Source organism: Lycium ferocissimum, chromosome 9 (assembly GCF_029784015.1).
Source record: "Lycium ferocissimum isolate CSIRO_LF1 chromosome 9, AGI_CSIRO_Lferr_CH_V1, whole genome shotgun sequence".
Classification (NCBI taxonomy): domain Eukaryota; kingdom Viridiplantae; phylum Streptophyta; class Magnoliopsida; order Solanales; family Solanaceae; genus Lycium; species Lycium ferocissimum.
In genome coordinates, this window is record NC_081350.1 from 26,353,955 (window position 1) to 26,375,173 (window position 21,219).

The 21,219-nt window shown below is 38.6% G+C and overlaps 1 protein-coding gene and 2 long non-coding RNA genes across 4 annotated transcripts in view; all 3 read right to left on the reverse strand.

The window, feature by feature from the left end:
• LOC132069350 (uncharacterized) overlaps positions 1 to 8,817 on the reverse strand; it is a 14,633-nt gene extending 5,816 nt beyond the window's left edge. Inside the window, exon 1 of the long non-coding RNA XR_009417758.1 lies at positions 8,191 to 8,817. This is a non-coding gene — a long non-coding RNA (uncharacterized LOC132069350). The remainder of the gene's footprint in view (positions 1 to 8,190) is intronic.
• A 285-nt stretch (positions 8,818 to 9,102) lies between these two features.
• LOC132069351 (uncharacterized) lies at positions 9,103 to 9,909 on the reverse strand. Of its 2 annotated transcripts, XR_009417760.1 has the most exons (4): positions 9,754 to 9,909; positions 9,516 to 9,620; positions 9,393 to 9,432; positions 9,103 to 9,281 (listed from the first exon to the last, which is right to left on the reverse strand). It is a non-coding gene; the product is annotated as an uncharacterized LOC132069351 (long non-coding RNA). The 2 variants fall into 2 exon arrangements; XR_009417759.1 differs by lacking the exon at positions 9,103 to 9,281 and having other exon boundaries at positions 9,309 to 9,432.
• A 1,530-nt stretch (positions 9,910 to 11,439) lies between these two features.
• On the reverse strand, positions 11,440 to 12,635 carry LOC132031729 (probable carotenoid cleavage dioxygenase 4, chloroplastic). The gene is made up of 2 exons (XM_059421655.1): positions 12,457 to 12,635; positions 11,440 to 11,776 (listed from the first exon to the last, which is right to left on the reverse strand). Exons 1-2 carry the CDS (start codon positions 12,633 to 12,635, stop codon positions 11,440 to 11,442), a joined length of 516 nt encoding a protein of 171 aa, XP_059277638.1.
• Between the last annotated feature and the right edge of the window lie 8,584 nt (positions 12,636 to 21,219).

A 21,219-nucleotide genomic window follows, 5' to 3' on the forward strand; every position in this document is an offset into this window, starting at 1 on the left:
TCAAAGATTACAACTCAGCGAACTGTATTACCGTGGTTAACTAAAATGTTAACCAAAGCATGAAAAATAACTACAACAATAAATTAAGGCAAAGCGTAAAATTAAGACATCAAAGAAAAGTACCTTTTCACGTACAAAGAACTCAGAATTTAGGTCACGAGTCTATTCTCGTAACGAATGATAATGAAAAACCTCTGCTATAGCTCGAAGCCAACAGAGATAAAGTAAGAGCCTTATCACGGCTAAAGTTCACCCAAAACAAAGGAAGCAGATTTTGGAAAATGATAGTGTATTTTCGGATTAGGTCCGCTCCCCTTTTGTTGAATCTTTAGCAACGTATTTATAGGCGAGGCTAGGGTTTCTTGCTCGAATTTTAGGCGGGATTTTGAAGTCAAATTCGTTCCAAAATCAGAACGTTGGGCTTCAAATCACGTGATTTGATTCGGTCCTTAATCAAAATGGCTAGATCCTTTTCTGATTTTTGAAGATTAACGTGTCTTGGAGCGAAAAGAGGGAAAGTCTCCTCTGTCAACGACAGGATGCGCTGACAAACGGACAAATCTTGTGAGGAAATGGAATAGCCAGGTCTGGCGTGGTAAAAAGTCTGTGATTTTTGCTAAAATGGGGAGGGAAGCGAGGAAGGCGACAGAGGGAGATGAGAAAAGGAAGAGAGAGAGCTGAAGGGAGAGGCAGCTGTAGAGAAAGGAGAAAGAGATTAGGGCTGAACGGTTCAACTGATGAAAAAAAAGAGTGGGCCGGGTCGGGTGATTAAATGGGCTGGTCTGTGTTGGTCCGAAAATGTGGGCTGGAAATTGAGTTGGGCTGATTTATTTAAACGGATTGGGCCATTAATTTGGCTGAAAATCATCTTCCATATTAATTATTTTTGGGCTTCCAATTTAGTAACTAGTACAATATATACTATGTAAAGGCGATTAATAATTAATATGTGGAAAGTAAAAAAGATTTAATAAAGTAAAACTAATTTAACGAGTATAAAATCCGAAAATAAAATGATGACGAACCCCTCTGAAATTTGCGATAAAGTAGTACTAGTATAAATAGTGGAAATGAAGGTAGCGGTATTGATAGTAGTAGAAATAAAAATAGCAGTGAAAATAAAATATTTAGCTTGTTAGTAAATTTAAAAGCCCAAGGAAATAAATTGGAATAAAGGAGGGATAAAATTGGGTGTCAACATCCATTTCATTATGAATACGCGAGTATGCATTCTTTCTGAATTTACGGATAAATGCTTTATTTGCAACCATTGAAAATGGATCCGGTGGCCAATAACTCTCACTACCAAGTGGGTAGAACTCACAAAGATATGTTCTTGCATAATTTTCAACTGTATATTCGTCAGCCATGTACGGGGAGGCGTTCTTTCCCATTACGATAAAACACTTGAAGGCATGAGAACATGGCATGTGATATGATTGCCACTTGCCGCATGTGCATGTTCTTGGAATCTCACAAATTATGTGTACGTTACCTCCTTTACCTTGGTGCACACTTGTTGTGAGTTCAAATATGCGCTCTGCAGAGTTGTACTCCATCCCATCATGTTTCTGAGCCTTATATTTGTGGTACTCGAACAGTTTTGACGGTTTTGGCATCCATCTTAGACCTGCTGCTGCATGTGCTTTGGCCTCTTTTGATCTATTGACGAACCGCTCCACAACCTGCTTAAATGTCATTCTCACCATTGCGGTGACGGGTAGTCCCCGTGCAGATTTCAACAAGCCATTGAATGACTCAGAGCTGTTTGTTGTCAGCATACCCCATCGCCTACCTTCATCCTGGTGTAATGTCCATTTGTCTTTATCAATTGCATTCAACCAGTGGAAGGCTTCCTCATTCGCCCGCCTAATAATGTCCATCTGCAGGTTAAACTTCTTCTCCTGATGCTCTGTTGCAGCCGCCCACATCCAATTGCAAAATGCTAGGGTTCGATATGCCTTTGGGAAGTTTGCCTTCAAATGCCTTAAACAATAACATGGTAGGCAAAGGGTGGTCGCCACCGCAAATTGAACATATTGTGCAATATGCCGCATTTCTCCCGATATCACACATATTCCCATGCGATCCTTAATAACGTGTTGCCTTAAGTAGTCCAAAAACATACCCCATGTACTAATGCTCTAATTAGCTGCAATTGCAAAAGCTTGAGGGAATATAGCTCCATTTGCATCCATTCCAACTGCTATTAGCAGCTTTATGTCATACTTCCCGTACACATATGTTCCATCTATTGATATTACAGGCTGACAATGAGCAAAACCATCAATGCATGGTTTGAATACCCAAAACACAAAATCAAAAATATTACCGGGCACACTAGGCTTTGATTCTGAGCTTCCATTCAACAACAGTACCATGATCAAGAGAGTCGCCATGTATCTCGGCAACTTCTTGAAAGAGCCCTCCCAATTGCCGTAGACTATCTTATATGCACGCCTACGCCCAAGATATGCCTTCCTCCAAGTAACAGTTTTGCTATATTACTTTCAGGACAACTGTAATGCAATCTTTAATAGGGAACCTGAAAAAGTTGAAATATCAGCATATAACAACGAGGAACATTATATTAACACCAAAAATAAAATAAACTTAGGCGAAGGGGATACCTTGGATTTTTTCCAATGTCGCCAACTAATACACGCGCAATCAAATTAGTATCTAGATTGCAATGATCATCTGGGAGGTCACCCATATCACAAGTGTGCTTTGTGTATACCTTTGAAATAGTCCACATCTTTTTTTCAGCAGCTTCCCTTACCACTAGCATCTATTCGCCAAATTGATATTTTCGCTGCGCAATTAACAGCCAAAGTTTTCGTTGAATCGTCAACTTTAAACTCCCTCATCCCCTGGATGCAATAAATCTTAACAGCCCTTTGCAATGATTTTTTTGAGCTGAAAATCATGCCTTTTTCAATATGAGTCTTTTCTTTTAAAAGATCCACTGGCTCTTTCCACAAACTTCGCCGAATATGATCATCATCCCTAGTAAAGACAAAGGCATTTGGGCGATTCAAGACGATCAAGATAGGGCATCTCATCGGAATGCCACCGAATCGGGTCGACTCTTGCCGTTGAAATTGGCTTTGTGGGTCGAACCCAGAGTCCACTCTGTCGTCAAACGGTTGCCGTGAATTCCGCTCCTCCCCGGCGTGTCGGGATCGTTCATCATGTCTTGCAAATGTTTCCTACTTGATGTGTCGAGGATTAGTTCCAACCTCAATCTCATCGTCACTTTGCTCATCGTCACTTTCCTCCGCATTAGGTATTTTCTCACTATCGCCGGATGATGTCACTATACAATTCGATAATCCGACCATCCATATGGTGTGCTTTGCCTATAATTTGCGCAACCACCACATTCTCCCTACATAAGAAATTAGGGTATTTTTAACTACTACACATCAAATAACACTATTGATGTTAAAAAAATACGTACCGATAGTAATCAATCCGCACCCAAACTTGAGGAAGGATCATCGCTTTGAGTTGTTCGATAGGCCGAGGATGTTCCAACCCGATTCATCCATCCCGATTGAGGAGACCGTCCGATATGATCCATATCGTGTGTATAACCCTAAATAATATAATCGACATCATTAGTAGCATTCAAGTGCCACTACACATAATAATAATAATAATAATAATAATAATAATAATAATAATAATAATAATAATAATAATAATAATAATAATAATAATAATAATACTAATAATCATAATAATAATCATAATCATAATAATAATCATAATCATAATCACAATCATAATCACAATAACAATAACAATAACAATAACAATAATAATAATAATAACAATAACAACAACAACAACAACAACAACAATAACAACAACAAGAACAACAACAATAACAATAATAACAATAGTAACAATAATAACAATAACAACAATAAGAACAATAACAACAATAACAACAATAATAACAATAACAATAACAATCACAATAACAATAACAATAACAATAATAATAATAATAATAATAATAATAATAATAATAATAATAATAATAAAAAAAAAATGAATATTTACCACCGCCCATCAAATTGCTAACTTAAACTATCCAGCAGGCATTTGGCTAGTTAAAAATGCTTTCATAAGTACTCATGTCGCCGTAATGTGTTGATAAGTAGGTTCCGCTGAGTGACTCTCTGCCCGAATTATAGACGGGCTTCCTTCGACGTAGGTTCATTTCCAAGCTTCCGAGGAGCCCTAGCCATGAATTCAAGTCGATTAATGGGGACCTTCTCTATATACATTTAAGACGTTTAAAGTTATGCATTGCCTATAATCATAAGGCGCCTTCAAATAATCAGTCAAAGAACCATCGTCTTGAATGTACCACTGTCCATAACTAGTTATACCTTGCGGCATAAATGACATTGGATATTTTTCAATTATATTTAGATCAAAATCACTTCTACTAACTTGTAGTCTATTATACAAGGCTTGGAGTAGTTTTGACAATTTTAAGTCAAGTGGAAACTTCAATGGTATTTTGGGGGAGAATCATAGCGCAAATTATTTTCCTCAAATATAATTTGTCCGCCCCGCATTAAAGAAACTCTAATTTTGGAACATCTCACATATTTTGAATAATTTAGAGGAATACAAAATGCAAAAAATCGGATGAAACTTAGAATTTGTGTTAAAAATTGATGAAACTTAGAATTTTTTCCTTATACGAACTCCTATGACAATAAGATTTGAAGCTTGAATATAGAACCAATGCATGCATGCAATTAGTGTGTCTTAGTTGTTACACAAATCAAATTAAGTACGGAGTGTTGCATAACGCATGAATTAATCGCTTATGCTCGGTGTCCTGGCAGAATAACGCGGTAAAATAATGCGTTATCTCTCACAACGCAAAGAAGATATCGTTATGACAGATAACGCATTCTATCGCGTATACGCGCATAACGTTGCACTTTATCGTGTTATACCGCTACAGTGTATTGTCACCTCAACTGTCAAATAGAAAAATGTCATAATTCGAATCAAACTTTAAGTGTTATATAACGTAATTTGACGAATAGTTGTTACCAACCACACAAAATTGAGTTACTATGTCATTTTTTGACCAATTTGTAGATATTAGTCGTGTTATATCGTTCACTCCAAAGAAACATATTCGAAGCAACGGGTAGACTTCGGAATTAGATTTATGATGATTTTCATTACTCAAATAATCCTAACGATAGATTCAATCGAGAATACAAATAAAAAATGAGAGAGGAGTGGATTGGCGTGTTAGGAGTCGCAAAGACCGGAGCACAAGTTAGCGTCAAGAGGCTTAAACGCCCAAAAAACGTGCTATGTCAATGCTCGAACTCCACAAGAGTTTAATTTTGCTCTTAATCGTTTTCGCCAAGAGAACAATCGGATGCAACTACGTTATCATAGGGTAGAATATGGTATACATGGTAGCACAAGATTTAGATCCAAGTGGGATTCGGACTATGAAATGTCCGATGAAGATTAATATTTTTCTTATAATAAGGTAAGTAGGTTGGGTCATAAAGACCCTCCCTCCCCCCCCCCCCCCCCGAGGGTACTGGGGGTTTGCAACTATATAAGTAGGCCTTTCTTTGTTATTAGACTACACCATATTCAATGTCAAGTAGTAGAAGCTCAAATTTGGTCTTTACTCCTTCCAAAAGAACCAAATAGCAATGGATGACGAGAGTTCAAATCATAGCGCTTTTCGAGCGATATCGTTGATTTTAAACTAGATGAGCTAAATCCCCACCTTCTTATAGAGCGTAATGATGATTTCTCGCAAAGGTGAAATATTCGTATTCGCGAATATTATTGCGTTTTACGCCGAGAATGGTCACATCGGCTTGCCGAATCGAACGTCTTGTTCGTGACTTGGAAAATCTCAACGCTCCAATCCCAACAAGGTACTTAACCATGCCTCAAGTAGGTCTAGAACTTGCAAGCTTGCCATGCAAAGGATTAGAAAAGAAAACAAATGTATCGTCGGCAAGACGATGTAGATTTTACATGCTAAAGTTAGCCGAAAAACAAGCATCATCAACCTAAGCAGAGAACTAATCACATCGAAAAAGATGTGTCTTAAGAAACCGCCAATATTTTTCGAGGGCGATATTGAGGACTTGTACTTCGATGATGATTAAGATGTTGTGATTTTTTTAGTTTTAAGTTTAATTTATGATGATGTCGTTATTTTGAAGAATATTAGTATGTTAAGTATTTTCATCTACTCAAGGTTATGAACGATGCAATTTAATTAAGTTTTTTTTTTTTTGAATGCTGCCATTTTGACTAACTTTTGATTAATTATTAATGAACAAGTTTAAGTATTCATAAAGAACTTCAAGCTAATGACACTGAGCCTTCAAACGAAAATGGCGTTCAGCACTTTTTCAACCACTAAAACGGCCATCCGAACTTTTGTGTATCCTTGATGTATTGATCCTACATTATTAATCGCACAAAAATAAGTAGGGTTCTATATAAAATATTGAAGTTTCGGTCCCGAAGCATGATTAATCTATGATCAAAGTATGTTAAAAAGTGTAATGGAAGTTAGGTTAACCAAAAGGGCCGAAAAAATAAAGACGGACACTATAGCGCAGTAAAATTACCGCGCTATAGCATAGCTTAATGAGCCGTTCGTTAAGTGCTTTAGCGCAGTAAATTATCGCGCTAAAGGTAGTTCGGTAACTTTTTTTTTTGTTGGGATATTTTGGTTCAAAATGTTTTTTTTGGGGTCATTTTGGTTCCGGACTCCCAAATAGACAATTCTCAAGTTGTTCTTCACTCATCAAAATTTTCTGCAAACATAACCAAAAACATCAACAGTGAAACAAAGGAAATTACAAATTCTTGCCCTTTGCTTAAATTGAATAGGTGAGCTGAGGTCTATCTGAAACAACCTCTCCACCATCCAATTGAACTGAGAAAGGAGTTAATTAATATAGAACACGTGGAAAAAAATGTTGTACAGTAATTTTCGGCTAAACACTATCAAGGTGAAATAGGAAGCTTTTAGCCTTTCCTTGTGCTATTTTAAAGAAAAAACCCAATTAAACCAGAGCCATATTTTTTCAATCATGAATCTCAAAAATAATTTCCTTCTCTGATATTTTTCCACCATTTACTCTCACAAGTCATATCTCTTCCTTATGAATTTTAAGAGTAAATTCAGAAAAATGATTGTGCTTACACATCCTCGAGGACCGGTGATGATTCCAGAAACAAAACTATTGAACAAATCAGTAGCAACCGTTGACACAAAACCATTTCTGCTTGATTCAAGTGTTAGTTCAATGTGCACCATGGAATGTGTCTTTAGAGCAGATATTCACTTTAAGTTGCACTCAAATAGATTGTAAAATCTCTCAACTGCTCTGTAGAATTTAGAGTGAATTAAAGAGTGAAGATGAATAGCCAAAAGATGAAGATTTTCAAGTGCTGGACTCTTTTTCAGTGCTGAAATTTCTTAAATGTTGAAATTTTTAAGTGCTGGGCTTCACCTAATCACTCTGAATCCGCTGATAAGAAAGAGATAAGGGAAAAAATTTTCTTTAGATAAAGTGGATGCTCGTTCCTGGCCTCTTTGGCAGTAGCTAATCTGAATTTGCTCAAACTCTGTGGAAGGAATAACATTTATAATGAGTTAAAAATGAACAACACCACCTTTTCAAAGAATGGATGCATCCCATGAAAATAGATGGCACCTTTTCACATTTAAAGAAAGATTCTTTGTACCAACATAACAAGCCACTTCATTATTATGGGTATTCAACAATATTCAACTGTCGTTGTTTTGACTAGGAAGCATTGTCTCACGTCATCCCACGCTTTGCTAATTCTCATGTCATCCATGAGAATTAAGTACCTCTTGCCCTTTAAATATTTCTGCAGCATGTCTGCTAGCTCCGCCTCATATTTCATCCATTTTGATCGTAGAACGTAGAAGGCTTAGCAAGATTTCCTTTACATTGTGTTGTTGAAATACACTAGCCCAGGAACGAAAATCAAAATGAGAATGAATGTGTGCATCATTATTAACTTATTTTGCTAAGGTTGTCTTAACTCTTACCTATGGCTCCCATCCCGACAATCGAGATGACTTTGGTTTCGCCAGACTAGCCTCCAGTTAGATCTTCTAACAACCTTTCCCTTTGTGCATCACGTCCAACCATATCGTTCTTAACATTCAGAACATCTTTGCTGAACTTGAAGAATCTTTAACCAAAGATCCCGTTGATGCTTGTTTACCTTTATCTTGAATCTTTCCAGACACGATCAATGTCCTCTGCTACTTGTTGCAGGCTGCGACGCAACCTCCAATGTGCCTTTTTTTTTTATGGCTTTTAGTTGTTACCATTACAGTTTCTGTTAATCTCAGTTGAATTGTGTATTCTACAGCATTTGCAACTAATTTTACCTGTACTTCCAAATCTGTCATTTCCCCAGAAACATTACTTTTCTCAAAGCTCAATAGGTCAATGGTATTACAGATAACGTGATACACAGATTTGCAAAAAAGGCAGGCATAAACTAAATAAGACAGGTAATTTATTAGTCCTCGCTATTCACCAGTTCTTAATAGCATTTGTGCTTTGATCTAGTAATTTATTAGTCTTCGCTTTGAAACTTAAATTGGTACCCTTGTTTATTCATTGAGTTTATTTCATGTTCAGGTCAGTTATGTTACTACACATGATTTTACACTTCGGCAGTATAATCTTTTAATCTATTACTCTTTGAATTTGGTTAAGATTAGGGAATACTCCTATTTAACAGCGCCTAGATAGTAGTGTAACACTTGTATCGGTACCTTTAAACTAGGCTATATACAGTCCGTATAGATGGTCGTGAAAATGGGATTTTGCTGAACGGCAGCAACTTAAATTCCAACACTTCCCGTCTGATATTCTAAGTCTCAAATCATGAATCATAGCCTAGTTTAAAGATGTTGACGGCATTAATATTCTAAGTCTTAAATCATGAATCATACTATTTAAAGGTCTATCCCATGCCATTTCATTTGATATAATTTTTCCTTCACCCACAAAATTTTCGATACTTCTGTACTGCTCGAATGCAAATGGATGCTGTGATTCTACAATTGTTGGATACGAAGTTCGCTTTGTTCGACTGAATCAATCAATCAACTATACATGAGCAACATTATAATATGCACAGTAAATTACCTTTTAAAGTCTCTTTTTCATGTTTGAGGCTCTCATCTGATAAATCACCTACAGATAATTCATTAGTGCATGGTGCCAAATTATACTTTGATAAGCCACTACACGTGTTGTTTTGCTACAAGTTTAATCAAATGACAAAAGTAATTAAGGGCAACTAACCTTTCAATGTCTGATCATTAGCAATACAGCTGCAAAATCACTGCAAGACATATTTGAGAAAGGACAGAAATAAAATTTCAGTGGCTGAAATGAAATTTGCAGAAATTATCTTGAGAAAACAACCTGAATAGTCCCTTAATTTTAATGATAGGCTCATTTAGGTCCTCTATTTTATAATGCTGGACATAAATGGTCCTTTATCCTTGCAACAAGGGCACACTTTTGGTCCTGTTCAAAGAGAAAACACTTTTAACTAAAAGGAAAGATACTAAATATAACGATATTACGGTAAACTATAAACAGCTAAGACGTTCTATGTTAGTAGGAAATGGAGATGTATTTAGTAACTTGGGCATCTTACATAGAGAGACAGGCAGCCATGGGAATTGTTCCTCATCCCCTAATCCCATATCAGATAGGACGCATTTTCTCTGTTCCTTCTTCCTCAATGCCAAAGATCAGTGATTCGATATTGTTACAGACATTATTTACATGTCCTTTTCCTTATCTCCTTCATGATAATATATAGTGCACTTCACTACTAAACAATGAGGCTATAATGCAGTTTTATCAAGTCACCCAAAAAGTCCGCACAAACATTATAGGCCTGTATTACGAGTTTCCCTAAGGGGTAAGGCGAAATGGGGCCACCCTAGCTCATTGAGTGCTTTACCTTGGTCTATCGACATCATATGCTCTACTGATATAGATTTTTTTCCAAAAGGAAACTCTTCCTGTTCAGAAGTAGGCAAATTTAAAGAAACTTTCTCCTCAAATCAACCAAATTCCAATAGAACATCTTTGATTTTCAAAATTTTTTGTAGTGAATCAATGAAGAAGTTAGGCCATACTTAATATCTCCAATGCAATTAGGAAGAATGAAAGTTAACTTCATCTGAAGGTGATCATTGTTGTTCTACGTGAACTTGACACACCAATTAACTTCATCTGAAGGTGATCATTGTTGTTCTACTGGAACTTGACACACCAAACATTATAGTTTGTAGTCATTATTTGTCACCACCAGAAACATAGGTTTTGCCCATCGGCATTCAGCTGGAAATTTATGTTATAAAACATGATTTTCCTAATTAATTTCCACCGAATCAGCTCACTGAGAAAACACATGGTGGGAAACGGGTTCTCATTGAAACTCGGAGAAACGTCCTAATTTTGAAAACATTACCATTTAGATTTTTCCACCGACATTCAGTGGGAATAGTCACTAAACATTTTTCAGCGGAAAAATAGTGATTTTTTAGTAGTGTGTTCCTTCACCGGAGAATCAGAGTTAGGTCCTTCCATTGGTATGAAGAGACATCTTCATCAAATTAAACAAAACAAACAAATAAAACATATAGTTGCAACCCGTGATTGGCTGTTGCACAGTTAAATGGACTCAAATATCAACTTGAGTCACTCATGATTTGATCAACTGGCAGTCTGGCACCCAAAAATATTCTACATCTCTTGCTATGAGCAATTAAAGCCGGCCAGAAATATCTGAGTAATGTTTCACTCTTTCGATAGAAACAATACCTCATATGTCCCATCTAATTTAAGTTTTCCAGATAAAAGAACGAATATATTTTGTGCAAAGCAAGAATAAATATTAGCTAATTCAATAGGTAATCAAGTTGCCGACAAGGAATAACTTCAGATTTCCCCCTATTGTAATTGATACTATCTTTTAGAGGCCTAGTCTTTCATATTTTTTAGTTTCAAGCGAAGCCAAATGAATATGGACCCCTTAGTTTCCAATAAACTATTTGTGACTACGACAGTACAAATTGTTCCTTCTAAAGAAACATTGCGCACATGATTCAGATATTCTCTAGGAATAGCAGTAAGTTTTTTAGAGAAAGGAAATATACAAAAAAAAAAAAAAAAAAAAAAAAAAAAAAAAAAAAACCATGAATCTTTTAAGGACTTCATGCCACTCAATCTTCAATATTGGGAAATGTTACGTACACTCCCCCACTATAACAAATTAATTGCTGTAAATTCATATATATATATATACAGAGCTTGTTAAGATCACTTTCCCTCACAAAAAGCCCGTGAAAACCATAAGGCACTCGACGAGGCAATTTGACTCAACCACAGTGTCAAGATTAGGGGACTTTGCATCCATGACCAAAAAACTTGACTCCCCTGTCTTCTCATTGTGCACATGTGACATTACGTAACCATCGTCTTCATCAGCTGCCGGATTGTTAGGATCTTTAGCCACAAAAAATGGCTCACCACAAAAGCAACCTTCTCCAAATTTTCGGCATGCCACTATGCAATCGCGGCGATCTGCTTCTGCTATGGATACGTCCAACTTTGTTATCCCTGATATCTTTGGCACAGGATCCCCAAGAATGGCTGCATATACGTACCTGCACGAGTTGCGAAAATGAAAGAGTTTATAGCTTGAGCTGATAGTATAATTCTTTTCTTACACATTATTAATCAAGTCATCTAAAAAATAACTAAAGGTATTGACCAGACATATAGGACCTAAGTACCTACATGGCCATGCTCTAGATGGAGCCTAACCAATACATTTCTCAGTGTTATACATGTGGTTTGTTCGGTTCAATTTGTGAAAGTACTAAGCTATATATCACATAAACTATCTCAATCCTAAAATGTATCCCCATCTCCTAATCTTATTTCTAAGTATAAGCTTTAAATCTTTATGTCGATAATTACCTAACTAATTGATTAAAGTGTTAAAGTGAAATGAATTAGGAGCTCTCAATTTCAAATGCCATTAGCAAAGTTAACTTTGCAAATAAGAACATCCACGAGTGAACTTGATTTCTATGATCATTACAATTTGTACAATTATTTTCCATTGTTAAATTTATTTTTTCTTTAATTAGAAACACTTATAAGTTTAGTGGATTTTAGCACATGTACACTAATCATATAAAAAAATATTGTTTGTACTATCATTGTACTTTATCCGGTTGTAAGAGGTGAACTGTCTTATATTCTAAGTTGTTGATCCCACTAATTAAGAATATTTACTTATAGTTATCTTTGAAACGATGCAGATTTTATTTATACGTACTTGTTTTTCTTTCCAACATACGCAGGATTGATCACTGCAAGATCAAGATTCCTGGTAGAAATCGGATGTCTGCTCACCATCCCTGTCTTCAAATCTATCTTCACTTTCTCAACACATGCATGTATCATATCCACTCTCTCCAGTGTATGCTCCACCGACAATACATTCGGTGCTACCATCACTATCGTATTGTTTATCCCGAATTTCGGATAACAATTAAATTTGTAAGCGAGGTATAGGATATATGGATGAACTTTAATCTATTTGGTCGGTGTGAAGTGTCAATGGATTTGTTTGTAGTTATACCTATATGTATACGTGTTTGTGCTATATGTATGGGTACTATGATTGATGATTTATGCCAAATATATTAAGTAATATTGAAAGGACAAGCAAGCTAAGGAAGAACACCACAAAATCCGGACCAATATCTTTGAGAGAGAGCTTTTATATGTTAGATGATTACCATATTGAGATCTGAAAAAGAAGCTAACCTAAAAAGGGGAGGAATGTCCTCTATTTATAAGTATGCTTCATGGGCCATAGATACAATACAAAGCCTTTATGAATAAAAAACCCTAAAAAAGATAAGGTTGATCCGTACGGTCTGACACCCGTACGGTCGTCAGCGCCAATGGCGGAACGGTTTCATGACGCGTGGCAATCTCACACCGGTTATCTGGACCAACGGACACGCTAATTTAGGCTCGGTCTATCTGGACCAACGGACACACTTATCTTGTCTCATGTCAATTATATCCGTAGATGACACCCCCGATGTGGAGAAAAGATCGAACAAGCTCTTGCTCATTTGGACTTATCCTCGGCTCCGGTCTCACCGGTCACACATTGACCCGATTTTTACCGTATACAGTTAGTCCCCACACTTTCCGGATCGTAGTTTTATCGGAGTGACGGGAAGTGGAAAAGTCCCAAAATCGGTGGTCTCATAAGCTCGTTCTTATCTTCAAAATGGGCGGGAACCGTTATGTCATGTCCTTCTGACTTCGGCCACGTGTCTCACCCCGAATGGCCAACATCGGAAACTGCCTTAACCCACGTCGCTTCAAGTCACGTCCCATTAATTCTCGGACACGTGTCGTCTCTCGATTGGCCGACCTCTATAACCGCTGCAGTGAATCGCCCATATAAGGGCCAAAGTTACATTTTTTACTTTCCACTTTTTCACTCTCACTTCTCTGATCTTCAACTTCTTTGGTTAGCTTTCATCCTTGGTTGAATTTTCAACGTTCTTTGCAACAAAGCCTTAGCATCTTCAACCCGAGTCTTCAATCCTTCAAATCTTCATACTCATTATTTCGTTCCCGCCTTGAAATCTTCATCTGCATCTTCAAACCTTCAAATCTTCATACCAACTTCTTTATAAATTCATCTTTAGCTAAAATGTCAGTAAACACCGATTCTGCTCCCCAGGACGTACCCTCGATTTTTTCCCAGGGTGCCGAGCCTACTTCTAAACCCAAAGGCAAAACCTTTGTGGAACCAACTGCCATGGACATAATACCGGCCAAACCCAATTATAATCATGAGTTTGCCGTTGAGAAGTCAATACAAATCGCGGATAGGGGTTTCGACGTGAGACGGTACCCTTCGTCAATTACAGAGGACCTCCTTCCTCGGGTCCGGGCCGAATGCGGATGGGATAAGTATCGGGTACAAATGTTTGCCCCCAGCCCTGACGAGTCCATCACGACTACAAGGAAGGGTCCCTGTATGTTTACACGTACCCGTTCACACTCAAACTCGACCCCACAATTGATCCAGTTATGCTCGAGATGTGCCGGACATACAATGTATGCTTAGCCCAAATCGGTCTGATTATCTGGAGGATCGTGGCCTGCCTCCGCCTACTGGCTAATAATGCCAAAAAGGAATTCGCGTTGGCACACTTCATCCAATTATATAGTCCGAGGATCTTCCGAGGGGGCGTGATAAAGGTCGCCAAACGAGGCCGAAACCCGATTCTTTCCAAACTCGACAAGGATGGAGATCGAGGGTGGTTGGAACGTTATGTCCGGGTAAGGACCGCAGACATCATTCCGGCTGATTACATGCCCTTTTTGGAAAAGTGGAATAATAGACGTAAGTTCCTCAGTCGTCTTTCCTTCACATTTGTTCAGATTTACTCCCTTATATATATATATATATATAAATATTATTTTTACTTTGTTCAATATCTCAGCCGAGGTGTGGATACCTGCCGCTGTCCGGAGCTTTACCGAGTGGGTTGAGGCAATCATCAGCCAACACCTTCATAATGAACGGACATGGGCGGACCTGTCCTGTGGCCGGTGGGTTTCCCAAAATCATGGTAATCTTCCCCTTGATTCGGTACTTATCACGTCTGTCACGAACCGACTAGGGCCATGACGAGTACCCGGGGCCAACCACCGAGCACCCCACATTTTACTACTTATTCTGCCTTCATTCATATTTCTCATCATTCATAATCATAGAAAACGACTTTCATTTAAAGTATATTTACTTTATAAACATCAGCTCTTTAGGTTATCGAAATAATAATGTACATACGTGCGTATACATATGAGAAACCTGTGAGACCATACTACCCACACATACGTATCTACGAGCCTCTACTGGAGTACTAGACATATGGACGGGACAGGACCCCGTCGTGCCCAAAATATGTATGTACAAAAATACTGTCTCAAGATAGCACCTTCGGAATAAAGGAGTGCTCTCGTTAGCTAATGCCTACGAACCCGGGTTGCCTCCCCGTTCACCCGTGGGCATGAACACGACCAAAGAAAACGAACGCGCACGAACATTGTACTGAGTATGTAAGGCATCAACAATAATAATGCATAATAGAAGCATAAGGGATAGCAGAAGATAAAAGAACCGGCCCATTTCTCATGATACATTTTTTAGCAAGCGTCATACGTACTTACCCTTTATTCCTCTAAAGATATACTTGTTACATCCACATGTTTACATATGCAATAGTTTGTAATGCAAAGATAACCACGTACCCGCCATATAGGCTCGGTATCATCCGTACTCGGCCCTCTCGGGACTCGATAATGTCCGTACTCGGCCCTCCCGGGCTCGATGCATACATACACACATATACATAACAATACATAAAGGAAATCAACATCATCCTTAACATTACTATACATCGTATAGGCATATCATGACCTTAGCATAACTAATCGTAACCTTGTCATCATCTTGCCTTCATCATAACACATACCTACACGTACCATAGTATCGTATCCGCTCATACATATTTAAACATTATTTGTATTCGGCCACATAGTAGCTCGACAATATCACATACATGTCTTCCGTACCCGGCCATGACGAGGCTCGGTATATCTCGTCATCATCATTGCCATTACTACGGAAATCTTTTATCATCACCTCCATCTCGTAAGCTTATCATAACTTTTCGTAAAGCATGCATTTGGACTAAGGACAATCTATTGAGAATAATATCACTTTCATGGCATGAACTTCATAGCAAATACCGTATACTTACCATTATCATTCATCTCATGGGCATATCATGGCTTTATCATAATTTGCTCATCATAGTATGCTCATAGTAATTCATCATAATGCATGCATGGGACTCATGGACGATTATACTTTATCGGGTGACGTAAGGTCGTGAACCCCCGACTACATTACGGAGCATTCATGAACATTCCACCTCACCTTGAAGGATTTAGCACATAAGGTGAGTGTATACAATAATCAACATCAATGATCTATAGATAGCTTCATTAGCTTTATAGGAACATCATATCATGAACTATAGCTTCTTTAGACTTAGTTTACTATCATCAATATCGTACTCACCGCATATCTCTTATCTCATATGGCTTATTCATGAACAAGGACTCATAGTTTTCTTGAAGATAGAAAATTCATAAGAAGGAGGAAATCCATGTCATAAGATTCATGCCTTAGAAGGAAAGGACTAGCCTTACATACCTTTGTCGTTTGACTATTCTACCACTTGCTCGTTCTCCTTTAATGCACTCGTCTATACCTTCAAGGGAATTCGTGTCGTCATTAGCTAAACAATCATGAAAACGTGCTTGCTAAAGCTAGAGAAATTGGGCAGCATTTCCTTTGTTTATACTACTTTCCTCCATATTCCATATCAACTCCCAACACTCATAACAACGATCACAATGTCATAACCAATAAGCATCATTTGATTACATTGTCCACATTTCACAATTTCACTCCAATTCTCCATAATCATGACCAAAGTCCATTATCGCGTTCTTTCTCATACAATACTTATTCCATGTTCTAAATATCATTTTTAACGTATTTATAATCTCAACATATCCATTTTCATGATTCAATCTAACTACTATTCAATAATGACACTATTCTCACATTTGTGACCCATTTTCTATACTGTTCTACAATTCAAGTGTTTCAACCTATCAATACTTCAAAAAATATGAGAAGATCATGAAACTCACCTTAGATGATGGAGGAACAAGCCTTGAGTGGTAATACACCCCTTGCACCAAAATCCTATTTCACCTCTCTCGGGATTTCTTAGTTTGAATGACTTTAATGGGTTTCATACACTTGATTCTCTTCAATTCTTCTTTGTTGATCTTTGATTCTCTTTGTTTTCTTGTGGTTGAAGTGTTTGGAGTGTTCTAGAGGTTTCTTGAGTTGTGGAGATGGAAAATGAAATGAATTGAAATGAGAAAAAGGTCCCTTATATTATTTGAGTTCAGTCCCGACCGAGATCTACGGACCAACATACGGTCCGTATGTTTTCTACTAGCCGTATGTCCGGCCAGATCCGGTCCAAGACATGCTATCTTGGGCTGAATCTACGATTGGACATACGGTCCGTAGATTTTATACGGCCGATGTGTACGTCGTATGTTTGCCCGATTTTCCGAGACTTATTCTCGTCGACTCGTTTGATCTCCGATCCTTATGGAATCTTCTTCACACTTGTTCAACACTTCATTACCATTCTAAGGGACGTTATAACTCTTCCCCAAGGTATCATTAGAACGTTGTTAACTCAATACTCGAAATTCTTACCCGATACACAACATGTGACTCGCTTTCCTCAACAACTTTCTCCTCTTACCTCGAATGTCTTTGGAAATCTTAATTAGGACCCTCGAATGCTATTTCTTGCTCATCAGAACATCGTATATATTCTACCCTTCGATGGCCTATTCACTGTACGCTAACGAAAAATTTCCCAAGGTGTAACAATGTCCTCCCTTTTTGCTTTTTCTTTTTATAACTTTTTTTATATTCAGGCTTGCCTAAGGGTTCTGTGGAGCCACGATCCACACCAAAGGCTGAGCCTGCCATACCGGGTTCTGACTTTGATACGGCAGGATCATCCCGGCTTATTGTCATAGCCAAAAAGAGGCAAAGAAAATCCTCGACCAAGGGGCAGAAACAAAAGAAAAGGTCGAGGAGTGAAGTTCGGACCCTGAGGGATGAATCCGAGCTCGATATTATTCTTCGAAGAGTTGACGTGGGTCCCTTTATCGCTCTGTTCCCGAGGAAGAAACTACTATTCCGTCCTCGACTACAGCTGAGGAAGAAACTGCCATTCCAACCCCGAACACAGGTGGGGAAGATGATGTTCCTTTTTCGATTCCTCTAAGGTCCATTGAATTTATCGACATTTCAGGTGATGCCTCGCCCGAAGCGGCACATTTGGTGAAAAGACCTTGAAGATCTGGCCCGACCTTGGACACCGAGGCTGATCAAAGGGCTGAATCATTCCCGGACAATGAGGTTATAATGGCTTCCGGTCCATTGTCCAGCACCGACTAAGCTACCACATTCCAGGTACCTGCAACAACCAGGCCTGATGGAGCCGTTCCGGTCTCTCTTGCTCCTGCTTCGAGGTCCGATAACCTCGATGACATGTTCTCATATATCCCTCCTACAACCGGGGAAGCTGTTGGGTTTGGCCATCTTCCCATTCCTCGGGCCACAAGGGGCTAGCCGGTCCACCGAAACAAAGTGCGGTCCAAACTTGTAGGTATTTTTCCGGCCAAGTGTAGAACCGAGGAGGACGAGGTCGGTCGGTCACCGTCCCCGAGGATCGTAGTTTTTTATCCCGTCTCGTGAGGGTTACAAGTTATCTAAGGCCTTTTATTTCAACTTCGAACGAGGAAAAAATGGCCGAGCTTCCTTGGCAGTGCCTTATAACTAGTGGCATGCAGCAAACGGTAAGTTCATGCTCGCTTTTTATAATATTAATGTGCGATTCTCCACTCTTGTTAATCAATTTCCTAACTTGGTTTTCTTCTTCTTCTGCAGAGTGTTGTGCTCGTTAATGAAGGCTTTATCCAGGCCTAACACGAGGCTGATGACTTAAAGGCCCAGCTGGATGCTCAGGGCCGGGAGACGGAGAAGTTCAAACTCCTCCTGCAGGAGAAAGAATACCAGCTGAGCCGGGCAGTCCCACCTCCGAACCAGTGTTTTAAAAGGCGTTTTTGGAGCCAGCCCTGGGGCGGGGCGTACCAAAAATGCCCCGGGGCGATGGGTCAGGGCGAAAGTCTCCAAAGGCGTACGCCCAATAATTAGGGGCGTACGCCCAGGCGTTTGGGGCGAGTTTTTTTTTTGGGGGCGTGTTGGGGCGTAAGCCTTAAAAACTTCTTCGAACTAAAACGAAATTTGTTAAATAAGTCCTTAATATAATGCCCAAATTCTCAAAAGTCAGCATGTAATTATTCAAATGTTTTAAAAAGGAACTGAAATATTAAATTTAAAAGTCAAGACCTTTTTTTATTGCTAGAATGCCTAATATATATTCTTTTCCAATTATTTATCTTGTCTTCTACTATCTCAAAAAAGTAACGTGCAGTCACTTGTACTTGTAAGTAGCGTATAATAGATTGTTCTAATTAGTTTTTTTGTGGGGGTGGAGCATATATATATTCTTTTTCAATTAATTATCTTGTCTTCTACTATCTCAAAAAAGTAATGAGCTCAAAAAAGAATGGATCACTTGTACTTGTAAGTAGCGTATAATAGATTGTTCTAATTAGTTTTTTTTTTGGGGGGGGGGGGGGGGGGGGGGGGGGGGGTGGAGCATATATATATATATATATATACTTATTTATATTTTTCTTTAATTTTTTACGCTATTTCACCTATTTAAAAGTATTTATTATAATTATATCATTTCATAAAATACTACAAATTAAAACCCCATAGGGCTTACGCCCAGTGCCTCGGGGCTTACGCCTCACTGAGACAGACGTAAATCACCCCGCCTTACGCCCTCGCCTTTTAAAACACTAATCTGAACCTTCAAACCGAGCTTGAGGCAGCTAAGGCTAATAACCTTCGTTTAAAGGCTGAACTTGATGATGCAGTTGAAAAGAACCGGCTCCTGGAACAGGATAACATGAACCTTGGCCGAGATAATGCCAATTTTGCTACGAGGCGTAGCAAATTTGTGGCTACTATCGCCCAGCTTTGAGGTGAGCTTAACTTGGTCAAGGCGGCAAAAAAATTTCATCAGTTCGAAACCGAAAGAGCCTCCGAGAGAGAGAGAAGCTGAGGGTATTAGAGGAGAAAGTCGAGACTCAAGCTCGGATCAGTGATGAGCTCAAGAGCAAGCTCGAGGAGGCTATTGCAGCCAATGATTTACTTCAGACCGAGTTTGAATCGGTCAATCAAGTTCGAATCGCTCTTCTTGAAATGAAGTCCGAGCTAGAGGCTAAATTGAAAAAAGCCGAGGCCGATCTAGAAGAGTCTCTTAAAGATATAGAGGGTGCCGAGGCTCGTTCTACAATTTTGATCGAGTATGAACGCTGAAAATCCCAGTGGGCTACCCTCGAACAAGTTGAAAGAGGTCGGGGGACATCGTGCCCGGATACTCGAAGCCAAAGAAAATCGAGGAGACGTGGCCAAGAAAGCCCTTGATGCCGACTCTGAAGACTCCGAGCAAACGGTTTCTGAGAACTCCAGTTCTAACCATACCAGGTAGACTAGGGCCTGTACGAGCCTTCATTTCTTTTTTGGCTTGTGTAAAAGTCTAAGTGCAAAGCATCGGTTTATATATGAAATGCATATTTCCCTTTTGGCTTTTGTTTTCTTCATTTTTTTATCTGAATGTATGTTATGATATTTGCCTTAAATGTTTGTTTCGTAAGGAATAATCAATGTTCGGAGCTACCTCTTTTGTCCGAATTGAGCCTAACTTAACTCATTGAGTATTGGCTTTTACTCCGTTCGATACGTTTTTAATCGAAGATTTTATCGAATGGTTTGCCCGCGGGGCTTATTTATGCTTTGTGACTTCAGACGTCTCCGAATCACGTTGGGCATTTTGGGTTTAGGTTTTTATATTGTTTGAACCTTTTCCGACCGTTTACTTATAATAGATTAGGGTTGGATACCTGAATCCCTGCCTTTTGTCAAATTTTGAGACTGCGGTCCCCATTCGAGGGTGTTAAAAGATTTTGGGCTCGGTTCAACGTGACCTTATTGCCTTTGCGAAATTTTGAGAATAGTCCTCGATATAGGGTATTTAATAAAAAGACGTGTCCGAGACTTATTTTTTCGTAACGCATCTTTATATTGCAAGTGTTTGTATGTACATGATATAAGGGTTTCATCCATTTCCTTCTGTTTTTGCCGTAGCAAATACTAGCCGGACATGATTCATTTTGATCGTTTGGTCCTTACACTGAAACCTAACACAGAAGGTTCGGGTTTACACAGAAATAAGAAGCATAAATTTCGAAG